This window comes from Lepidochelys kempii, chromosome 1 (genome assembly GCF_965140285.1).
Source record: "Lepidochelys kempii isolate rLepKem1 chromosome 1, rLepKem1.hap1, whole genome shotgun sequence".
NCBI lineage: Eukaryota > Metazoa > Chordata > Testudines > Cheloniidae > Lepidochelys > Lepidochelys kempii.
In genome coordinates, this window is record NC_136380.1 from 137,860,428 (window position 1) to 137,880,772 (window position 20,345).

The window sequence follows — 20,345 nt, forward strand, 5'->3', positions numbered from 1 at the left end:
CTCAGACCCCGGGAGAAAGAGAGCTGAGGGAGTCTGCAGAGCCAGGGCAAAAGCTACAAGAGAGGCTGGCAGCTGCAGAGTAAGCCTTGCAAGTGGCTTCGCAAGATTTAGAATTCCAGAGGGAAAAGTTTCAGGACACCATGGAGGAGAAGGGTAGATTGCTCCTTATGGTGGGCAATCTGGAGCAGAAGCAAGGTAACTAGCTCCAACAACTCCAAGGGGAAAGGCATCCATACCCCCCAGGGTTACAGACTGGAGTGGGAGGGTATGTGATGGGTATCTGCCCCACACAAGGCCTGAGTAGAGAGAAAGGACCAATTAACCCTGTGACAGGCTGCACCTGGGAGAGAGTCAGGGCTGATTGATGAAGCCCAGCTGGGCAAGGGGCAGGCTAAGCTGCTATAAAGTATACAGTAAAGTAGATTCAAAGTAGAGCGTAAGAGGGAGGCTGCAGTAGAGAAAGCAGATAGTCACTTTCTGGGCTTAGAGAAGGAAAGGAGGAACCTGGGGGAGAATAGAAGCTCTGAGATCTGGGCCCTGAGGAAAGGGCACAAACCCAAAGGAGACTGACAGAAGCAAAGTGGGAAGCAGCCCAGGGAAAGAGCAGCAAGGTTTTGGACAGTGCCGACCTTGGCCACTGGTTGTAGGATCCCTGCCTGGAACCGAGACTAGTGGGCAAGCCCGGGTTCCCTCCTAGCCACTGGGGAAGTAGCACAGACAGGGCAGTGGAGCAGAAGATGGCCTAGGACAGCCATCATGGAACTTTGATACCCCAGAAGAGGAGGACTATAGTGACCTGGGCGAAGGGCCAAGCCAGGAAGAGGGGGCACCTGGAGTGGTGAAAAGGGAGTAACCTGACTGCAGAGGGCAAGTGCGAGTGATACCATGGGGAGAGAAACCAAAGGAGAGGGCATCAGACTGGTCATGAGATAATCCGCAGAAGGAAGTGCCACAGCGGTGAGTTGTGAACACTGTGACAGACACCCATTACACTGAATGGGCTTGGGAGCAGGTCCCAGAAAGTGCATTAGTGATATTGAGCAACATCCCATGAGGTAAGTGAATATCATTATTATCTCCATTTTACACATGGGGTAAGTGTGAAACACTGAGAAGTTAAAAGGTCTGTGACAGAGATGGAATTAGAAAGCAGGTCTCTTGCCTGCTGTGCCTTTGGAGTGGAGAAATATAGCTCCTTTTTTTCCTCACGAATAGCTGATTTCCCAAACTGTACCATGGAGAAAGACCTCTTTCAGCATACCTAAATCTCTGAAACTGCAGACATTTAGTCCATACAGGTGTATGAAGACCAAGAACATCATCTACCAGTGGATAGCATTTCAGTGCCTCTGCGACAGAGCTGTTTACTTTTGCTAACTAATTTGGCATTCCCCTCCACTTCCCTGGCGCCTTTGGTACTCCTGAAAATGAAAACTGAACGATCCCTGAAACCCTCTTCCCCAAAAGTTCTTCTTCCTGTTTCCCCACACTTACTTCATCTCCCACCACTTCTTCATCCATTCACCTTTTGGAATGTCACCTCTAAATACCATCCATCGCCACTTCTCTAGCATGTAAGTAAAAGGCATTGTTCCAACAATAGTGAGGGCTTGTTTGAGTAGGAAGTTGATATCCGTTTCTGAAAAAAGAGCACAATGTAACTGTTAAGGTGATGATGAATACATGACCAGGCTACTAATGTTGCTTCCTTCACCATACATAGCTAATGAGTACATCTGCTTAGAAAATTTTAGTGAAACACAAACACACAAACCCAAAGAAACCCAGGAAGATATTGTTATGCAAATTTGGACTTTTTTTCCTCTTTTTGCTCCAATTCTACTTTCTAAACATTCATAATCCCTGTGGCTTTTGTTGCAACATTATTTTGTTGTATTTATTTAGTTGAGATGGCCCTGGGCTCAAGAGTTTGGATCCAAATCCTAATCTGCATTTCCCCAAATTTTGGAGGATTTTGGATTGAGGGATTTGATTTAGGCTCATCTTCATCATGTAATAATCAACTGGACAAGCCAGACAAATTTAGCTGTGAAGAAGAAGTTGGACAAAGAGCCCTTTACATTTTGATATAGATTTGCATAGCTTTATGCAAACAAAGTACAAGGATCACCACTAATCTTACTGTGCTGTGAAGATTTCCTCAATAATTATTCAATTCTGAAGTTAGTGAAGAACTACCAGTTTACTTCTAAATTCTTGCAGTAGCATCAAATGAGTGGTGCATTACAAATAAGTGCTTCCCGGTTCATGAAGTCATTTTGGAAATGAACATACTGTGATATGTAACTGAGCTGTAATTCTCAAAAGCATCTAAGTCACTCACTCGTCTTACAGACTTACTCATCCTCTGCTACAAAATATGGCATGAATACATTTTTATTAGTTACCGTTGTCTTCCTGAAAAGTAGATTCTAGAAGGTCAAGTGATTTCAAATGTTTTGGAGTAGCTGCAGACAGTGACATGATTTCTCCTACTGCTTCATGAAATCCTTCGTTAGCGCCACTTCTCAGCAGGAAAGAGAGGTTGGAATATGCCATATCATACTCTATATGCCCCATCTCATGATGTGCTGTCAAGAAGTCATCCATACTCACTTTAGTGCACATCTTGATCCTGCATTCCAATGCAAAGCATTTAAAATTAAATAAAGATACTGGCAGAGGTATACCATTTGCTTGGTACTGGATGCTGTAGTTGTGGCTGCAAAACACCTTAAATAACTCACTTACTAACCCCCTGGTGTATTTCATGTTTATCGTTTTCTAAAACATTCGCCTTTTGGTCTGTTCTATGTTTGATCCCTGCCTAAAGGTGATTTTGGGGGAAAGTTTTAAGTAAAATTCCTTTGGCTATTATTGAACTCTGCAGAGGTAAAATGAATGTTGCCAGGCATTTTGTATGCAGCCATTTTTTACTACGCTGAAAGCTGGCACATTAACAGTGCTTATTAAGGAGAATCTCTGCCAAGTTTACATAATTGGTTGAATAATTAATACAGTAAGAAATTAACAAATATTGGCGACTGCATATAGAACTCTTTTTAGCCTGAGTATTTATAAATGTACAGATGCACGTTGAACATATTCATTTTTTGTCAATATGCATTATTAACACTTCTGCTGCTACATGGAGATTTACGGCTTTATTGCACCCTTATGACTAGCTGGACTGTGCAAACTGCATACAGCCCAGAGTAAGGTGTGGTGCAGAGTTAGATCAACACTGAGGGAGCTCCAGGAGGGTTTGTGCCTTAGAGGAAAGGTAGCTTATCTCTGAAGTTAAAGGACATGGCCAAGTCACAGAAAGTTGGTTTTAGAACCAAAATCTTTACACCCAGGTTTCCTTTCTCTGCTAAGCCTCTGTATAATCCATTTGAACACAGCGCCTTCCAAGCAAATTAATTACCCTTTCTGTGTCTCTATTCCCTGCTGTGGATGGTACTTTGTACCCACCTACAGCAGCAGTTTTCTATCTCTTGATCTCAGAACACTTTATAGAGACGCATAAGCACCATTTGCCACAATTTACAGTTGGGGTAGCTAAGACACGATTTGCCCGGGGACCATTATGATATGTGAATAAGACATAGGGCGTAACAGGCAAGAGACCTGCTTTCTAATTGCCTCTCTGCCAGACTCTGTCATTTCACTCTGGTGTTTGTTACCCCATGTGTGAAATGGAGATGTTGATTTCTGCTCACCTCATGTGGGTGTTGAGGCCTCACTATGTAATGTTTATGAAGTGGCAGTTAAGGACAAAGTACATACAGCACATAGTGACATACATGTGCTAAATTATGAAAGCATGTGATGAGCTGAATATATCATGAATCTTGGATCACCTCCCCTGGACTCTGCTCACTAATCCATCTCACCCAAAGCTACTCCTGACATTTCACACCTTCATACAACTGCTATTTCATAAAACCCCACCAGACAAATTGTTCTTTCCCCTCAAATGTGCCTTCCCTTCACTGTCACCAAATTACATTGGTAGATGGTCCAGGACTGGAAATTTTCACACCTAGATCAATGACTGATATCTGGTGACCCACCACTGGTCCAATTCTCTCCTTGCAGGCTATTGGTAACTACCATTGATTTCAAGGGAAGATGCAACCTGCTCCAATGGGTCTCATTATAGATAAATCCACATTCTCGCTGAATATGAAGCAGATACATGGGGAACAAATTTTCACTGATTTGCATCCCACGTGGTCCCCGTGAAGTTAATAGGCTAAGCACTGTCCTTTTTTGATAATTGTGTTAAAGTCCCACAACACAGTTGTTCTATCACTAACTTATATGAACACACTCCTCTGTTTAACAGAAGAGAGTAGCCCATTGATTTTACAGAAAAATGTTACAAAATCCAGTTTAGATTCCCCTAACCACCCTAAATCCCCCTGCCAAAAATATTAGAGAAGTAAGCAAAAGATAAAATTAAAATAGCAGTTTTCCCTGGTGCACTTGACTAGATATCAAAGAATCATAGAAATGTAAGGCTGGAAGGGACCTCAAGAGTTCATCCGGTCTAGCTCCCTGTGCTGAGGCAGGACCAAGTATACCTAGATCATCCCTGACAAGTGTTTGTCTAATCTCGTTTTAGAAACCTCCAGTGACTGGGATTCCACAACCTCCCTGGGTAACCTATGCTAGTACTTAACCACACTTACAGTTAGAAAGTTTTTTCCTCTTATCTAACCTAAATCCCTCTTGCTACAAACTAAGCCAGTTACTACTTGTCCTCCCCTCATTGGACATGGAGAACTAGAGATCACTGCCCTCTTCATAGCAACCTTTTACATCTTTGAAGAGAAATGTGAAGATTCTATGAGTACCCATAGGAAAGAATTACAATTGTTACAGTACCTATAATCCTTTTTTCCCATATCCCAAGCTGTCGGATGGCAAACAACCTTTCTGCCATCGTTAGGCTCTGTAATCATAGAGTTGTTCCAGAAGCCTTCAGTCATTTCATAGAGGCCAACAGAGATGAAAAAATCCTCAGCAGCCTTAAATATTTTTGTTGCATCCCAATTCTGAAACAAACAATGATATTCACTGATAATATTAGCCAATCATTCTATAGCTAGATATTTCTCACAGTCCAGTAGAACAGATTCTCGTCTGAAAAGTGATTCTGAAAAACAGCATCACAGTCCCCATACTTATTGTATCTCAGTGACTTCAAACCAAAGTCTTACAGTTTGCAAGTAAGTTGGTAGCTTACTGCCAGCCCTGAAAACTCATTACAGGAGCTGAGTCAAGCTGACTTATGGATCACCATCAATAATCAGGTTTCCGCAGTCAAAGCTAGCCTATTCATAATGTATGAACCAGAACAGAAAAGCATTAACAGGAGTGAAAAGCAGTAAAATCTTAGTTCTGTCAGTAATGTACACAGATATAGGGTCCGATTCTCCCCTCTCAGTGGTGTAAGTCTGGAGTAACTTGTTGAAGGCAGTGGAGTGGCAGTGTTGTAAAACCAGTGTGAAAGGGAAATTGGATCTGTAACTCAGAATACAAACAGACAGCAGAGCTGAGTAAAAATGGGTTCAATTTTAGTCATTTATCTGATCATAACTGTACTTGAAAGTTAGTTTAAAAACCTTCATTTGAATTTCATTCTGCAATTTTACTTATTCTAAATAGGGGGAGCTCTTTATTGGCCTATGAGTATGGCAGCCATAAAGTCAGAGGCTTTAAAATTAGGGGAGTAGGATAGTCCAGTGAGGGTGTTAGCCTGAGACACAGATGCTCTGGATTCAATTCCCTTCTCTGCTATAGACATCCTGGGTGACATTGGGCAAGTCACTTAAGGCTTGTCTACATGGGGGTGGGTGTGTGTGTGGAAAGCTCACAGGAGCTGGCGTGCACTAGCTCTTCCACACTAATTTCCAGTGTGGATACTCTTACTACGTTCTAAGAGTGCCTTTGTGCACATTAGCTTAATGCACTTTGCAAGTGTACTAAGCTAAGCCAGAGGGCACTCTTAGGCCATGTCTACACAACAAAGTTAAGTCGACATATTTATGTAAGTCGACATCGAGCCTCCAAATTAAGCAAATCGATCTTGCATGTTCACACCACCCTCATTGTGTTGGTGCAGTGCGTCCTCACTAGCAGTGTGCAGTAAGAGTGTCCACCTGGGGAGTTAGTGAAGACTTGTAAATTCACAACTTCACAATTTACTGCACACTAGGCTTCACTGTGTAGATAAGCCCCTAGTCTCCCTGTGCCTAAATTCCCCACCTGTAAAATGCGGATAACAGAACTTCCCTACCTTACCAGGAGTGTCGTAAGAATAAATCCATTAAAGATTGGGTTCAGGTACTCTGGCAATGGGACCATATTAGTGGAGCTTCTTATCCAAGAAGTGGGTATATTTAGGATAAATAGTTAAATGTTAAATACTAAGCTCTCCTGATTGTAGATTTGCCTGAATTTCATTCATTTTACAAAAACAAACATTTGACTAAACATCACAGAACATTATTATTGTTACGCCTCGAGGCCCCAACCAGGTTCAGGGCCTTATTGTGCTAGGCACTGTATAACACATAAAAGACAGTCACTGTCCTTACACCTTACAATCTAAAGATGCAAGACTGGCAGAGCTGGGAAAAAGGATACAACATACAAGCAGATTGATCAGGGCAATTGTCTTGTTAGTGCAATGATTTCTTGGGTGGGATTTTATTTACTGGGATTTTTATACACAAAACATGGAACAGATGCAGAAGCGGGAAAGGGAGTTGGAACTGAGACTAGACAGTGGAAGAGGATGGGGAGAGGGGGACAGAGGGAGGGGAATAGAATAGTGAGGGAGAGGGGAACAGATGGGAAGTGAATGGATAAACACAGGGGAAGAGTAAAGGAAACAATAAAAGGGAGTGTAGGAAATAATTCTGTGCCTGAAGCATGACTATACCTAAGACCAGCCCTGGTTTCCAGGGGGATGGCTGAAGTATTCTATTTAATAAACTACCTAAAAACATCATTTAAAGAACCATGAGAATAGCAGCAAAACCATATTTGCAGCTTGACATCTCACTTGAAGTCTTACCTTTTTAACCATTTCAGAAGTTACATCAATGTTTGGTTTGTCTGGATAGGGGACTGTCAAGGCATACAAATTAGTCCAAAATCTACCCCACATGTCACCTTCAACAGAGAAGGGAAAGTTACAAATTAATTAAATAGTATACTATCTACCATGCTCAAAGTCATCACCAGATTGTTGGGTTTGTATCATAACAGGTGTAAGGATTTTCACACATGTAAGCTAGGACCTGATGCAAAGCCCATTGGAATTAATGGGAGTCCTTACATTAATGTTAATGGGCTTTGCATCAGGCACGTTATTATTTATTATTATTATGTTAGCTCCTAGGAACCCCAGTCATGGATCAAGGCCTCATTGTACTAGATGCTGTACAAAGACAGAACACAATGGTCCCTGTTCCAAGAGCTTAAAATCTAAGTGTGAGACAACAGATGGATAGACATAGACAGGATATATTTAATATAATGATACCACAAGTAGAAAATTTTAGAAAATATATATATATATAAAAAAGTTTTATTTGCCATACCAAAATTATTTCAACCTCAAAGGTGCTAATTTCTTCAATGAAAAACACCATCATTCCCTGAGATAAACTACCTCTTACCATACAGCTTCAGGACCATTTCAAATTGAAACAACTGAGCATCCACTGCATTTCTATGTGTAATACTACAATTGATTATTTTCATTAACTGACATTCACATATGGCTAAATGTATACATTACATTAATGCAACATAGAAGTGGCACAGTTAAAATAAGAATGTCACGGTTAAGGTCAAGATTTTCAAAAAATGTGCCTAAAATCTTCTCCCTAAATAAGAATTTAGTAGTTTAGCTTTAGATACCCATTTCTGAGAATCTTGACCTAATTTCCTTTAATGACGTTAAATTGGCTACATTACATCGTGCCATTTTGGGGAGGCAATATGGTCTAATGGAAAGGGCACTGGATTGGAAGATAGGGGACCTGGGTTCTATTCCTACCTCTGCCTCTCACCAGCTGTATGAGCTTTGGAAAATTGCTTCAACTCTCTATGCCTCTGTTTCCCCTCCCACTCTTTCTCTGTCTTGTCTTTCTAGACTGTAACCTCTGCAGGGCAGGCACTGTCTCTTTCACTGTGTGTTTGCACAGCACCTACTGGAATGGGACCCAAAATTATATCAAGAATCTGGATTCACGTGCAGTTTAATGTCTTAATATTTATGTCTTAAATGGCACTGTCCTGCTCCCACAGCAGTAAGTGTCTACGAAATCAAGCTTCTATAATACAGATGTTTTTTCATACCGAGTAAATGAGCAGGAAGACATCCTGTTGAACTGATGCGGTCTGAGCCATAGACATTCTCCAGCCTGTACCTCACATAAGCATGTAGCTCCCGATATAAAGGTTTTATCTAAAAAAACGGGGATAGATCACAGAGCCATTAATTTGTCTAAGCCACCATCTAGAAATGCAGAGCCTCTAAGATTCAACCAACTGGATACTGTTTATTGTATTATCATGCACCTGTCCAATGTTCTAGGTGTATGTACACATTGTCATGTGGATACATTCTGAAATTTGCAATCCACTTGTTGTTGTTTGTCATCTTGTCCCACAATATTGATATCAGGCAATTCAAGAATGAATTTTGTGACTTTTACGGGGTCCGTTGTAAAGACCATCCTGACCTCATTGTGGTACTGGGGTGTTCCCAGAGGAAATGGCTGGCTAACAGGACCCTGGCAACCATATTCCCACCATTAAGTTGCATATGAGAGCTTGGAGACAAAATGCTACTGCAATCCAGCTTCCCCTCAGTAAGGCCCTAATAGCACTGCACAGGTGTAAGGGAGGGAGGCATGTCTATCCCTAAGCCATGGAATAGCTATGGAGCCATTCAATGGATGTCACTACAGTCCCCTGGCAGAATGCTCTCCTGTGAGGTTTCACACAGCCCCCACACAGGAGAAGGATGTAAGAAGCTGCATAGCATGTAGTCACACCCCTCATTCTCCTACCTCCTGCTCACTGCTGTACCTTTTGCAGTAAAAATGCACTGGTTCCACAGCAAAGGGTACCTTCTATGGTTGTGATGGAGGAAGCTAAATTTTCCCCTAAAAGACTAGATAAATATATAGGCTTTGTAACAAATTCAGGCCCTGTTGGAGCAAGGGGAGAAGGGAATTCCAGAAAAGAGTCCAGGTTCATATGAAACCTGCAAGTTCCATTTGAGCTTGCCCCAGGTTTGCTTTGAAGTCTTAAGTTCGTGAGAATGTGAAACTCCAGGTAAAACTGAAAGGACTGTGAGAGCAATAAATGGTATGAACAAAACCCCTGATTATGGTTTGTGGAGCCTACATTACCCAAGGCCAGTGGGCTAGGCAGAGTTGTACTATTTCCCCATGGTACAGCTGTTTAAGTCACAAAACTTTCACAAATTACAAACCAGTGTAGAAATGACAAAATGAAACTTCAGAACAGTGGTTAAGAAAACTTCCACAACTTGACACTGAATCACTACCTGCTCAAATGTCGTTTCCACATCTTCAATCAGCTGATTACGGCTGTAGGCATATTCTGGGGAATTATCTACTTCATAATTTCCTCTCCAGTAATCTCCATAGTCAGAATACTCTGCAAAACAAAAGCATGATCTTACTGAGACCAGAGTCCAGCCTGAAATTTAAACAATCTCTCCCTGTAAGGGAAGAGATGAAGTTACTAGTATTGGAACTGAAGGCATGAGTGTGTCCTCTGAGATGGTGGGAGGGAGGAAGCCACCCCATGGAAAAGCTCTGTTCCACTGCAGTTTAGATAGCCCAAGTCTCCAGGGACAGCAGAAACAGAAATTGCAGGAACTGTTTGAAGGACTGTTTGTGATTCATACTCATCAGAGAGGAAGAATAAAGAGACGGATTAGGCTAGAGTTCTTCATTAGATTAGGTGTCAAGGGAGAACAAAGACTTGGGTTCAGTTTCAGTGACAATGAAATCTCACAAATCAGTCTCATATAACATATGCAGGACAGGCTGCCTCCAAACTAGACGTAGGAAAAAAGCCCTTTCTAGTTTTGAATCTACCTCAAGAGTACAACTACAGGGGCAAGCTCAGATCCTGGGATTCAAATTCAACATCCCCTCCATGAAATTTGATTGGGGAGGGGATGCTTCATGTTTAAAGCCCACTGTCTAGGCCCTCTCTATTACTGAGGGAGCTGGTAACAAGGCCTCTAGTTAAAGTTGCCTTGACACTTTCCATTACAACCCTCCCTTTTCAATTGCTTGTAACTTTGACAAACATTTACCATTTGGACTTAAATTTTCCATGCTTGGGCACTGCCTCTACTTAGATTTTTTTGAGGAAGGATAAAATACAGGAAAGTAGACAGGTAGAGGTCTGGTTGCGTGGGGAGAGAGATGAGTGGAATTGGAAATGTTTCAGAAAAGGGCAACAACAATGATTAGGAGTATGGAACAGCTTCCGTATGAGGAGGGATTAATAAGACTGGGACTTTTCAGCTTGGAAAAGAGACGACTAAGGGGGAATATGATAGAGGTATATTAAAATCGTGACTGGTGTGGTGAAAGTAAATAAGGAAGTGTTGTTTACTTCTTGTCATAACACAAGAATTAGGGGCACCAAATGAAATTAATAGGCAGCAGGTTTATAACAAACAAAAGGAAGTATTTCTTCACACAATGCACAGTCATCCTGTGGAATTCTTTGCCAGAGGATGTTGTGAAGGCCAAGACTATAACAGGGTTCAAAAAAGAACTCAATAAGTTCATGAAGGATAGGTCCATCAATGGCTGTTAACTAAGATGGGCAAGGATGGTGTTCCTAGCCTCTGTTTGCCAGAAGCTGGGAATGGGCAACAGGGGATGGATCACTTGATGATTACCTGTTCTGTTCATTCCCTCTGGGGCACCTGGCATTGGCCACTGTTGGAAGACAGGATACTGGGCTAGATGGACCTTTGGCCTGACCCAGTATGGCTGTTCTTATGTTCATATGATGTAGCTACACCTTGCTAGGTATTATTTATATGCTATGGTATGATCTATCATAGAAGCTCTCAGGATAAAAACAACCCATCCAGGCTGCTGTTTCTTGAGAGGATGATCCTCTCTGATTGGTGGTAAGAAGATCTCTGAAAAGCATCACACTGTATAATCTTTTGTGCCTTAAATTAAAAATTCCTTCAACTGCTCAGATAATAGCTGCATCTGCACCTCACCTAGGCGAATTACTGGCTTCACTTTAGGTAGTGAAAGATACTGTGGTGTTATGGGAGTGAGATAAAATGCCAACAAAGACAGACCTCTTCGTTATGGTGTAAGACTGGTGAAATGTATCTGGTCGGATCACTGGCCTGATTCTCCGCTGCCTTGTACAGTTAGTCACATAGGAACATGGGTTGTCAGACTGCACAGGACCTCCTGGGTCATCGAATCCAGTCCCTGCTACTGCAGGCAACCCCATCATATAATCCCATTCATAAAATGATCCAGATCCATCTTAAAATCTAGTTAAGTTGTTTGCCCCTACTACTCCTTTTGGGAGGCTGTTCCAGAACCTCACTCCTCCGATGGTTAGAAACCTTTTTCTAATTTCCCGCCTAAATTTATTCATAGTCAGTTTATACCTACTTGTTCTTGTGCCAACATTGTCATTTAACTTAAACAGCTTTTCAACCCTCCCAGGTGTTTACTGCCCTGCTGTATTTTTAGACAGAAATCCTATCCTCCCCTCAGCCTTTGTTTTTCCAGGCTAAACAAACCAAGCTTTTTTAGTCGCCCCTCATGAGTTGGCTCTCTGCCCCAAGACAGATCCAGAAGGAACTTCACTAGTAACTGTCCTTCAGCCTGATAGCTCTCCTTTCAGTACAACTTGTTGTCTCCCCTTTAGCCAGTTCCTAGTTATTTCATCAAAAATACCAGATTAGTCTGACATGATCTACCTTTGGTAAACCCATGTTGCATTTTATCCCTTTTTCTGTTTACCTCCATTATCTAGTTTCCCTGATTTGAGAGCATTAAGCTCTGGTTTTTGCTACCACTTCAGAGGTGGTAATTTCCATTTTTGTACACTCATTCCTATTGGCCATCCTCCCATTGTTCTACTTTATCTTCCTTATGGAAAACTGAGCTGAGAGTTGTTGGGCCACACCTAGATTAGCCTTAGCCTCTACCCCATCCTCAAAGCATAGTGGCCTCACTTCTTTTCTTGTTCTTTTATTTATATGGTTAAAGAACTTTTTACTAATTGTTTTAATTTCCTTGGCATGGTCTAACTCAGCTTGGCTTTTTGGCAGTTCTCTCTCTATCCTTACACTTTCTGACCTCCGAGACATAGCTTTCTTTGCTGATCAATCCCATCTTCCATTCTTTGTAGGCTCTCTAATTACCATGAATATCCTTTCTGAGGTTGTTATTCATCTCATTAGGTCCACAGCCCTTTGTTACTAGTTATTTCCCCTTGCTTGGGTTGCAAATTCCACATCGTTTTTGCACCTCTGACTTAAAGAAATTCCAAGCCGCCTCCACTTCTAAGTCCCTGAGCTCTTCTGTGCAGTTGACTTCACTACCTAGCTCCAGTAATTTCTCAAAGCGCGCCCTTTTGAAATCAAAAACCTTAGGGTATGTCTATACTACAGAGACTATACCAGCATGGGTATTTCACCGTAGCTATGCCAGCATGGCTCCCTGGTGTGGACACAGCCTACACTGACACAAGGGTTTTTTCTGTTGGTGTAAGGCAGAACCACCCTGAATGATGGGAACTATGTCAACTGAAGCATTCTTCCATTGACACAGCTGTGTCTACACTGTGGGGTTAGGTTGGCGTAGCTACATTGGTCAGGGGTGTGGATTTTTCACAGGACGTATCTATGTTAACCAACTTTTAAGTTTAGACCAGGACTTTGCAGATTACACATGTATAAAGAGAGTTCAAAGTGCGTGCACAAGGCTACCCACCAGTGTGTGGAAGATCCTGGCTTTGTTTGGACACAAATGACTGCACAAGGTATGAAGGGCTATGGAGAATCAGGCCTTCTGTGTTTCTGAAGGACAAAATAATTGCAATTGTAACTTACTATTAAGTCTTGCAGCCTCATTTTCCAACTCAACATAACGTTCATATAACGGTCTCATCTTCTTGCCAACTTCAGCTCTCCAGCCTTGCCATGCCCATAGTCTCTCAGAGTAATCAGTGCTGCTAGCCATAATAGCATCTAGCCCTGTCGTCATTTAAAAAAAAGAACCAGAGCCATAAATACAAGATGAATTCTTTAAGTACTTGTCATTCTACATTAAAAAACCAACAGGAAAACCGGGAAGAATGAAAACAGCAGAATACACATTTTGGGTAAAACCAGTCATGCTGTAGCTGAATGTTTTGGTTTATTGAAGGAAATGTTTTATTTGTTTCCATTTCAGCTTTTTTGCCCTGAGATATGGGGCCAGTTAGTGATTCAGGTAAAACAAGTGTGACCCTATAATTTCACTGAAGTTAGTGCAGTTTTCTGTACTTACACCAATGTAACAGAAATCAGAATCTGGCTTGAAGTCCGCCAATAGAACTTCTATCTCTTTTGATAGAATTTGATAAAACTCCTCCAGTATGGCAGAACCCCCAAGTGATGTAAAGTTAGCACAGGCTACTCTGCAACATTAGAAGCCACAGCCAAGTTTTGGCCACACAAACCTACATCATTTGAAACGGGGCATGTAATTTTGAGCAAACCAGATGGAGGACCATGAACTCTGCAACTCATGCTATTTCACTAAATTATTTTCATGTGTGAAAAGTCACAGCAAAATTGTACTGGGAGATAAAAACCACACCACCAACAACATAAGCTTTATAAAATAAGAGCATTTGGAGAACAGAGATCTATTAAACCTAAATTTTGATCTTTCACAATTAAAAACCTCCTCTCTGCTCTGTTTGACTCTTCTTGAAACCTGTTAATGTAAAGGACACAGGATAGACATTGTCTATACTGTACCTGGCTCCAGCGGCAAGCAGTTAAATGGATCATCAGGTTTACACACAGTCCCAGTGCTGTAGATGGTGCTCATTGTACTTAAAATAGTTTTCAGCTGCAATTTAAATACAAAAAAGCCCATTAAAAAGAAAACAATAAATACAAAATGATAAATATTTCATAACTGTTAGTCCTTAAAATCTCAGTACAGCAGCCTATCCCTATCAGCAAGGCAGTTTAGCATGTGCTTAAGCACTGTACTTGAGTAAAAATGAATTTAAGCATTTGCTTAAATGCTTTGCTAAGTTGGAGCCTACTTGGACAAGACAGATAATGTAATATCTTTTGAGTGGATACTAAGTGACTCCACAAAACCCTTCAGATACATCATCATCATAAAGATTAACAATGCATTTTATGTATATGGCACTCATGCCAAGGGTTTCTAGGTAAGTATACAGTACATATGTTTTAATGGAGGGGAAAGGTCCCTTTTCCAGATACAGACAGGTTGATTGTTGTATTTTTTAATGATACATAAGGTAGCTTATGTGAATCTGTTTACTGTGGCTTTACACAGAATTTAATGTTTATGTCTTGCTTCAGCTGAAGGCCAAATGCATCTCAAAATATTCAGCTCCATCTCAGCCTCTACAGTTGTGCTACAGAGAATTCTCTTTTCACTTATCTATAGTTAACGTCTTTCTTTCTCAACTATCCTCAACTTTTCCAGTGCCAAGTAAAGCATATTCCCTCATTGAGGACTATATACTGCCCCTTCACGGTCACTCACAAGGATTGCTGTGAGAGGAATCCACAGCTTCTTCTGCTTTCGATCCTCTAGGGCATGTTAAGCTTCTGGAGCCTCAGCAGATTGCAGCACTGTTTCCCCCTTGTCCTGTTTAGCACAATTCCTGGTCACCAACCCTTAGTCTGTTACCCCTTCTCAGAAACCCAGCTCCTTATCCCACGTGCCCTTGCCCTCCAGAAACAGCACTGACCTGCAAGATACCCCAGTTACTCAAACACACCCTCTCTCAGAACTCCATCCCAAAGTGTGAAGCTTCTGGCTACAGTTTAACTCTTTCAGGGGCACACAGCAGTTGTGAAGCAATCAACACACACACACACAAACTTTGCATGGAGTCTAACACCTTAATACTCTTTTATACTTAATCATGTAAAGCAGAGGAGAATACAGATCACACAAAACAGTTAACCCTAAAGGCATACCCCTTCCTATAACACCCTTCCCTTGCGAGTCCTTAGGGACCATCTGATTCCAAGAAGGCAGGCAGGGTGACCTCTGCCTCCTGAAGGCTGTTACATGATTGGTAGTCTCTCCCTCCTGGAGCCCCTTACCTAACTTCTGTGACCTTCCTCTTTCATGCCCCATGCTTCCTTTTCCTGTCTCTTGAACCTGCCTGTGGATTTCTTATTTAAACTCCTCCCAGTCACTTGATTGACTTTGTTCTCCTCCTGGTAGCTTTCCACTGCTACTTTATCACACACCTCATCAGAGGAGTCAGCTAAACTGGTTTCCTAAGGCTGCCACTCATCCATTGTCCCAGATGATTGCATCTGAATAGGATCACTGAGCCTTAGGCCTGGTCTACACTACAAAGTTAGGTCATCATAAGTCACCCTGTATTGACCTATATGTGTATGTGTCTCAGATTTGTCTCCAGCCAACTTAAGTGCCCCACTACGGCAACACAGTAAAACCACCTCACCGAATGGCATAAAATCATGGTTCACCTGCTGAGGTCAACACAGGATGAGTGCAGACACTGTATGACCCATGTCAACGTTAACAGTCCTCCACCAGCTGTTTCATAATGCCCAACTCCCTCTAACAGTGATCACTCTGGACACAATTGTAAACTCCACTGCCTAAAGGTCACAGATACTGGAGGACTTCCCCCCTTTGAAATCTCCACCATATTTTTGAAATCTCTTTACCTCATTGCCACCTGTAGTGAGCACACCTAGCCGTTCTCCCTTGGTAAGCACCTTCTATTATTTCTGTCTGCTACAGGCCCTGTCAGCAATAGTGGATCCACGTACATATAGGCACAAATGATATCGCAGTTTTTCATAATACAACTTCATAATATCAACCAGAATTCATAAGCTGTACAGACATAGCCCCAATTCACAAACCTGCTCGCTTTTATATTTTGTACCAGAGCTATTCTGAGCTATCCAAGAGGAAAAAAAAATGTTTGAGCAATTTCTGTAAGCATGAAAAATGATTGTGTGTGTGTGTGTGGGGGTCACAATCAGAAAATTTAAAAATACACAAATGGAGTTCTGTCAAACAGTACAGAAAGTCGCCTTTGAGCTGAGAACCAGCATGAACAATTTCAGCCCAGTGAGTCTTCCTTCTGGAAAGCTATAAGTGCCTAAAAATAGAGGATAAAGATGGAAATGCCTGATCACTCACAACCACAATGCTGCCACTGCAACACTACAATTATACAAAATATTTGCCTGAACCATTTGGAATTGCTCACAGACAATCTGCCTGTCTCTGAACACAGGAATTGCCAGACTGGATCAGACCCAAGGTCCAACCTGTCTCTGACAGTGGCCAACACTAGATGCCTCAGAGGAACGTGTAAGAACCCCGCAGTAGACGGATGTAGGATAATCTGCCTCCACATCAGATCTCATCTTGATCTCCAGTAGCTAGAGACTGGCTTAAGCCCTGAAGCACAAAGTTCAATATCCCTTCGGATATGTGCATAGTCATTAGGCATAACTCTGGATAGTCTTGATAGCCATATAAATGCCCAGTCCCATTTTGAATCTTCCTAGATTTTTGGCTTCAACCACTTTGTGGTAATTACACATCTGAACAATTATTTCCTTGTCTTAGTTGTAAATTTGCCACCTTTGAATTTCATTGAATGCATTCTTGTCATTTGTGTTTCTACTTATTCCCCAAGATCCTGACCCTACAAAGCACATAAGTGTGTATATAATTTTTCTTATGTGAGCAGTCCCATTGACTATGCTATACAGACACATGCGTGTTGCTTAATTGTATGTAACATATTGTGTATTCAATGAGTTCATGTAATGATCTAAACTTGTAGATATTTAATGCACAATATAAACTAGCAATAAATTAAATGTGCACATATGTAATATTAGCTAATAAAAGACATATCGTTCACAACAAGACTACACTGTTGGGATTTAATATGTTGCTGGGATAAACAAAGACTAGGAATAATATTATAACCACTGCCAGAGACCTTTTGAAATGTATTTCAACTCTTGGGACAGCCTACATACGTTTAGCAACTTACTTCACTGTATTTTTCCTCGGATAGCGCTGATGTTCCTTTGTCCTGAAGAGACTGAAGTTGGAGTTTGACAATAGGATCCATAATTTTATCTATTGCATACTTGCTGGCATTGTTGGATGCTTCATCATAGAATGCAGACCATTTGGCTCCTGCTTCATTCTAAAACAGATTAATTAAAGTCTGAATTACTCATTTGTAAGAAATCCAGCAAGATAATAGGTTTTAGGGGAGAAAACATTCCTTGCATGAAGAATTAGTTTTGTGGATTTTGCTAGTTCTCTCATTAGCTTTGGAAATATTTCTACTATAAAATGAAAATAACTAGAACATTTTGGATTCAATTTATTCTCAAATGTAGAGCTTTTCAAATTATTTGTATTTGGAAAAATAGTAATCAAGTAGCCAATACCCTCTCCCCAAAACAAACAAACCAGTTTTAATGGATTCAGAACCATCAAGCTGTGCACATAGCTGGTTTATGTAACCATACATACTTATTACCGCTTCCCTCATCCTCCTTCCCTCCTGTATTTGTTGCATGTGGGTGTTGCATGCTGTCTTAACTTAGACCAGGGGTGGGCAAACTTTTTGGCCTGAGGGCCACATCTTGGTATGGAAACTGTATGGAGGGCTGGCTGGGGCAGGGGATTGGGGCACAGGGGGGGATGAGGGCTCCGGCTTGGGGTACAGACTCTGGGGTGGGGCTGGGGATGAGGGGTTTGGGGTGCAGGAGGGGGCTTCAGGCTGGGATCAAAGAATTTGGAGGGCGATCAGGGCTGGGACAGGCGGTTGAGAAAGGATGGTGCAGGATCCAGGCAGCCCTTACATGAAGTGGCTCCTGGAAACAGCGGCCCGTCCTCCCTCTGCCTCCCACATGGAGGAGGGGCCACATTGCGCTGCCCCATCCACAGGCATCACCCCCGCAGCTCCCATTGGCCGTGGTTCCCGGCCAATGGGAGCTGCAGAGACGGCACTTGGGGAGGGGGCAGCATGTAGCTGGCTGCCCCTGCTTTCAGAAGCCACGTGGAGTGGAGCAAGGCAAGCCCCCGTCCCCGCTCCCCAGCTGGAGCACCAAAGCGCGGAAAGCATCGCTCCCAACCCCACTCCCCGGTGGGAGCTCGAGGGCTGGATTAAAAGGTCAGATGGGCCAGATGTGGCCTGTGGGCCGTAGTTTTCCCACCCCTGAGTTAGACTGTAAGCTCTTTGGGGTATGGGGCATTCCTACCTATGCATTTAAATAGTCCATAGCTCAAGAATCATGATCCTGACTGAGTCCTTTGAGTGCTGCTACAATAGAAGTAATAAATCATAACTGCCATGTCACTGCTAGTAATTATGTGATTACACAAATATTTAATCTTCACAAAGTTATAATAATTCATTCTTACTGATTGGACGTGGAAGACCACACACTCCCAAATGCAGTTTAAGATCCTAAACTGTACATGGAGAATATGAACCCACAACATGCAGTTGCTTGCACCAACTCTGTGTGTCTATACTCTACAAGACAAGCTGGCTCACAGATGCAGTGCAACCCTTAGCACTTAACATTATTTGGATTTCGGCAGTCACTAGAAGAGCCATTTTTCATTTCCATCTTTTGTTATGGACAATGAGCACATGCAGGTTTGGTTTGGAATCTTAGGACACTTCTAATCTCCCTTCTGTATGTTTCATGACGTTTAAGGGCCATTGTACTTACGGTTATCATAGCTCCTTGCTAATGACTCATCAGAAGATAATTACCACCCAGCATGCAGACATTCAGAACTATGTATGAATATGTTGGCAATGTCTTTTTTTTCTTTATTCTTTGGGAATGAGCAAAAATGGGGATCATTTTCTTTTTAACACCTCAGTCCTGGTGTTTGATACCCAACCAGAGTAAAATTTATTAGTATGCAAATGTATTTTTTACATTATTTGATCCCAGTGGGGATGACCAAGCAAGTTGGGGATCAGGCGGAGAAGGGGCATTTTCTGCCCAATGAGAAGAGCCAGCTGGGGGAAGTTGGGTTGCCAGCCGGTACCTCTCCATGAGACGGGCTGGTTGAGTGCATAGGCTGTCCCCACCCATTTGGAGAACTGGTTGAGGAGTGGGCGAAAGGTTGTGTGATTATGGATGGGTGACCCCATTCTATAAAAAAAGTGGGTTTGAGTAAGCCACTGAGGGCACCTTTCGTTAACTCTGTCCCTTTAGCAGATGGGGCCATACCACTGTCACTGGTGGCATCACAATAGTGCATGCACGAGGGACAACTAGAGGCACCATCCCTGAGCACCATCATACTTGTGTTCATTACTGGTATCACACTGAGCCACCATCTTATCCTATTGCTTAAAGCTGCTAAATGGAGCTTCAATTTTATGTGTTTCAGAATGTCACAGACCCACGATTAGCCAGGAGGATTTCATCCTGCAATCAGGGACTATATTTTAATTAAGAAATGTTACACTTAAACCATGTTTTCATTAAGTAGTAAGACTTCACTGGGTGTGGTGATTCTGGGTTATACCTTTATTCAAAATTAGGTCTATTGAGATTACACTGCGTCATCACATGCCATAATGTTTATTTAGAAACTAGTTTGCTTTAAAGTGTAGCTACAAAATTCACCACAATATTTTCCATTGATTTTCAAGATTCCAAGAATAGTAGATGCTTTCGAATATGGCTGCAGCACTGAATCCTCAGTGACCAGTCAGATTACGGTTGAATGCTGTCACAGCATATGATATCTGTCTAGAGGGGCAGGTGATCGTACTGCATAGCTAGAGGCTGAGCAGAGGCTGGATAGTTAGAGACTGGGAGACAGTGAATCTTATTGTGAGATGGGCAAGCACAACTGTCACTGTCCTTCCTGTGGCTATATACTAGCTTCTATTAGTCAGGACATCAGGCCTTGGGAATCTGGAAATCTATGTATTCATTACATTTTCCTCACAGTACAATT

The 20,345-nt window shown here is 42.0% G+C and overlaps 1 protein-coding gene across 6 annotated transcripts in view; it reads right to left on the reverse strand.

Moving 5' to 3' along the window:
• The window catches only part of ACE2 (angiotensin converting enzyme 2), a 106,457-nt gene that overhangs the window by 17,783 nt on the left and 68,329 nt on the right, over positions 1 to 20,345 (reverse strand). For all 6 annotated transcript variants that reach the window (XM_078854110.1, XM_073355720.2, XM_073355714.2 and 3 more), the window contains 9 exons: positions 17,389 to 17,547; positions 14,093 to 14,186; positions 13,178 to 13,321; positions 9,602 to 9,714; positions 8,383 to 8,491; positions 7,091 to 7,188; positions 4,894 to 5,063; positions 2,409 to 2,635; positions 1,495 to 1,639 (listed from right to left, as the gene is read on the reverse strand). In XM_078854110.1, the coding sequence (XP_078710236.1) occupies positions 1,495 to 1,639; positions 2,409 to 2,635; positions 4,894 to 5,063; positions 7,091 to 7,188; positions 8,383 to 8,491; positions 9,602 to 9,714; positions 13,178 to 13,321; positions 14,093 to 14,186; positions 17,389 to 17,547 (1,259 nt within the window). The remainder of the gene's footprint in view (positions 1 to 1,494; positions 1,640 to 2,408; positions 2,636 to 4,893; positions 5,064 to 7,090; positions 7,189 to 8,382; positions 8,492 to 9,601; positions 9,715 to 13,177; positions 13,322 to 14,092; positions 14,187 to 17,388; positions 17,548 to 20,345) is intronic.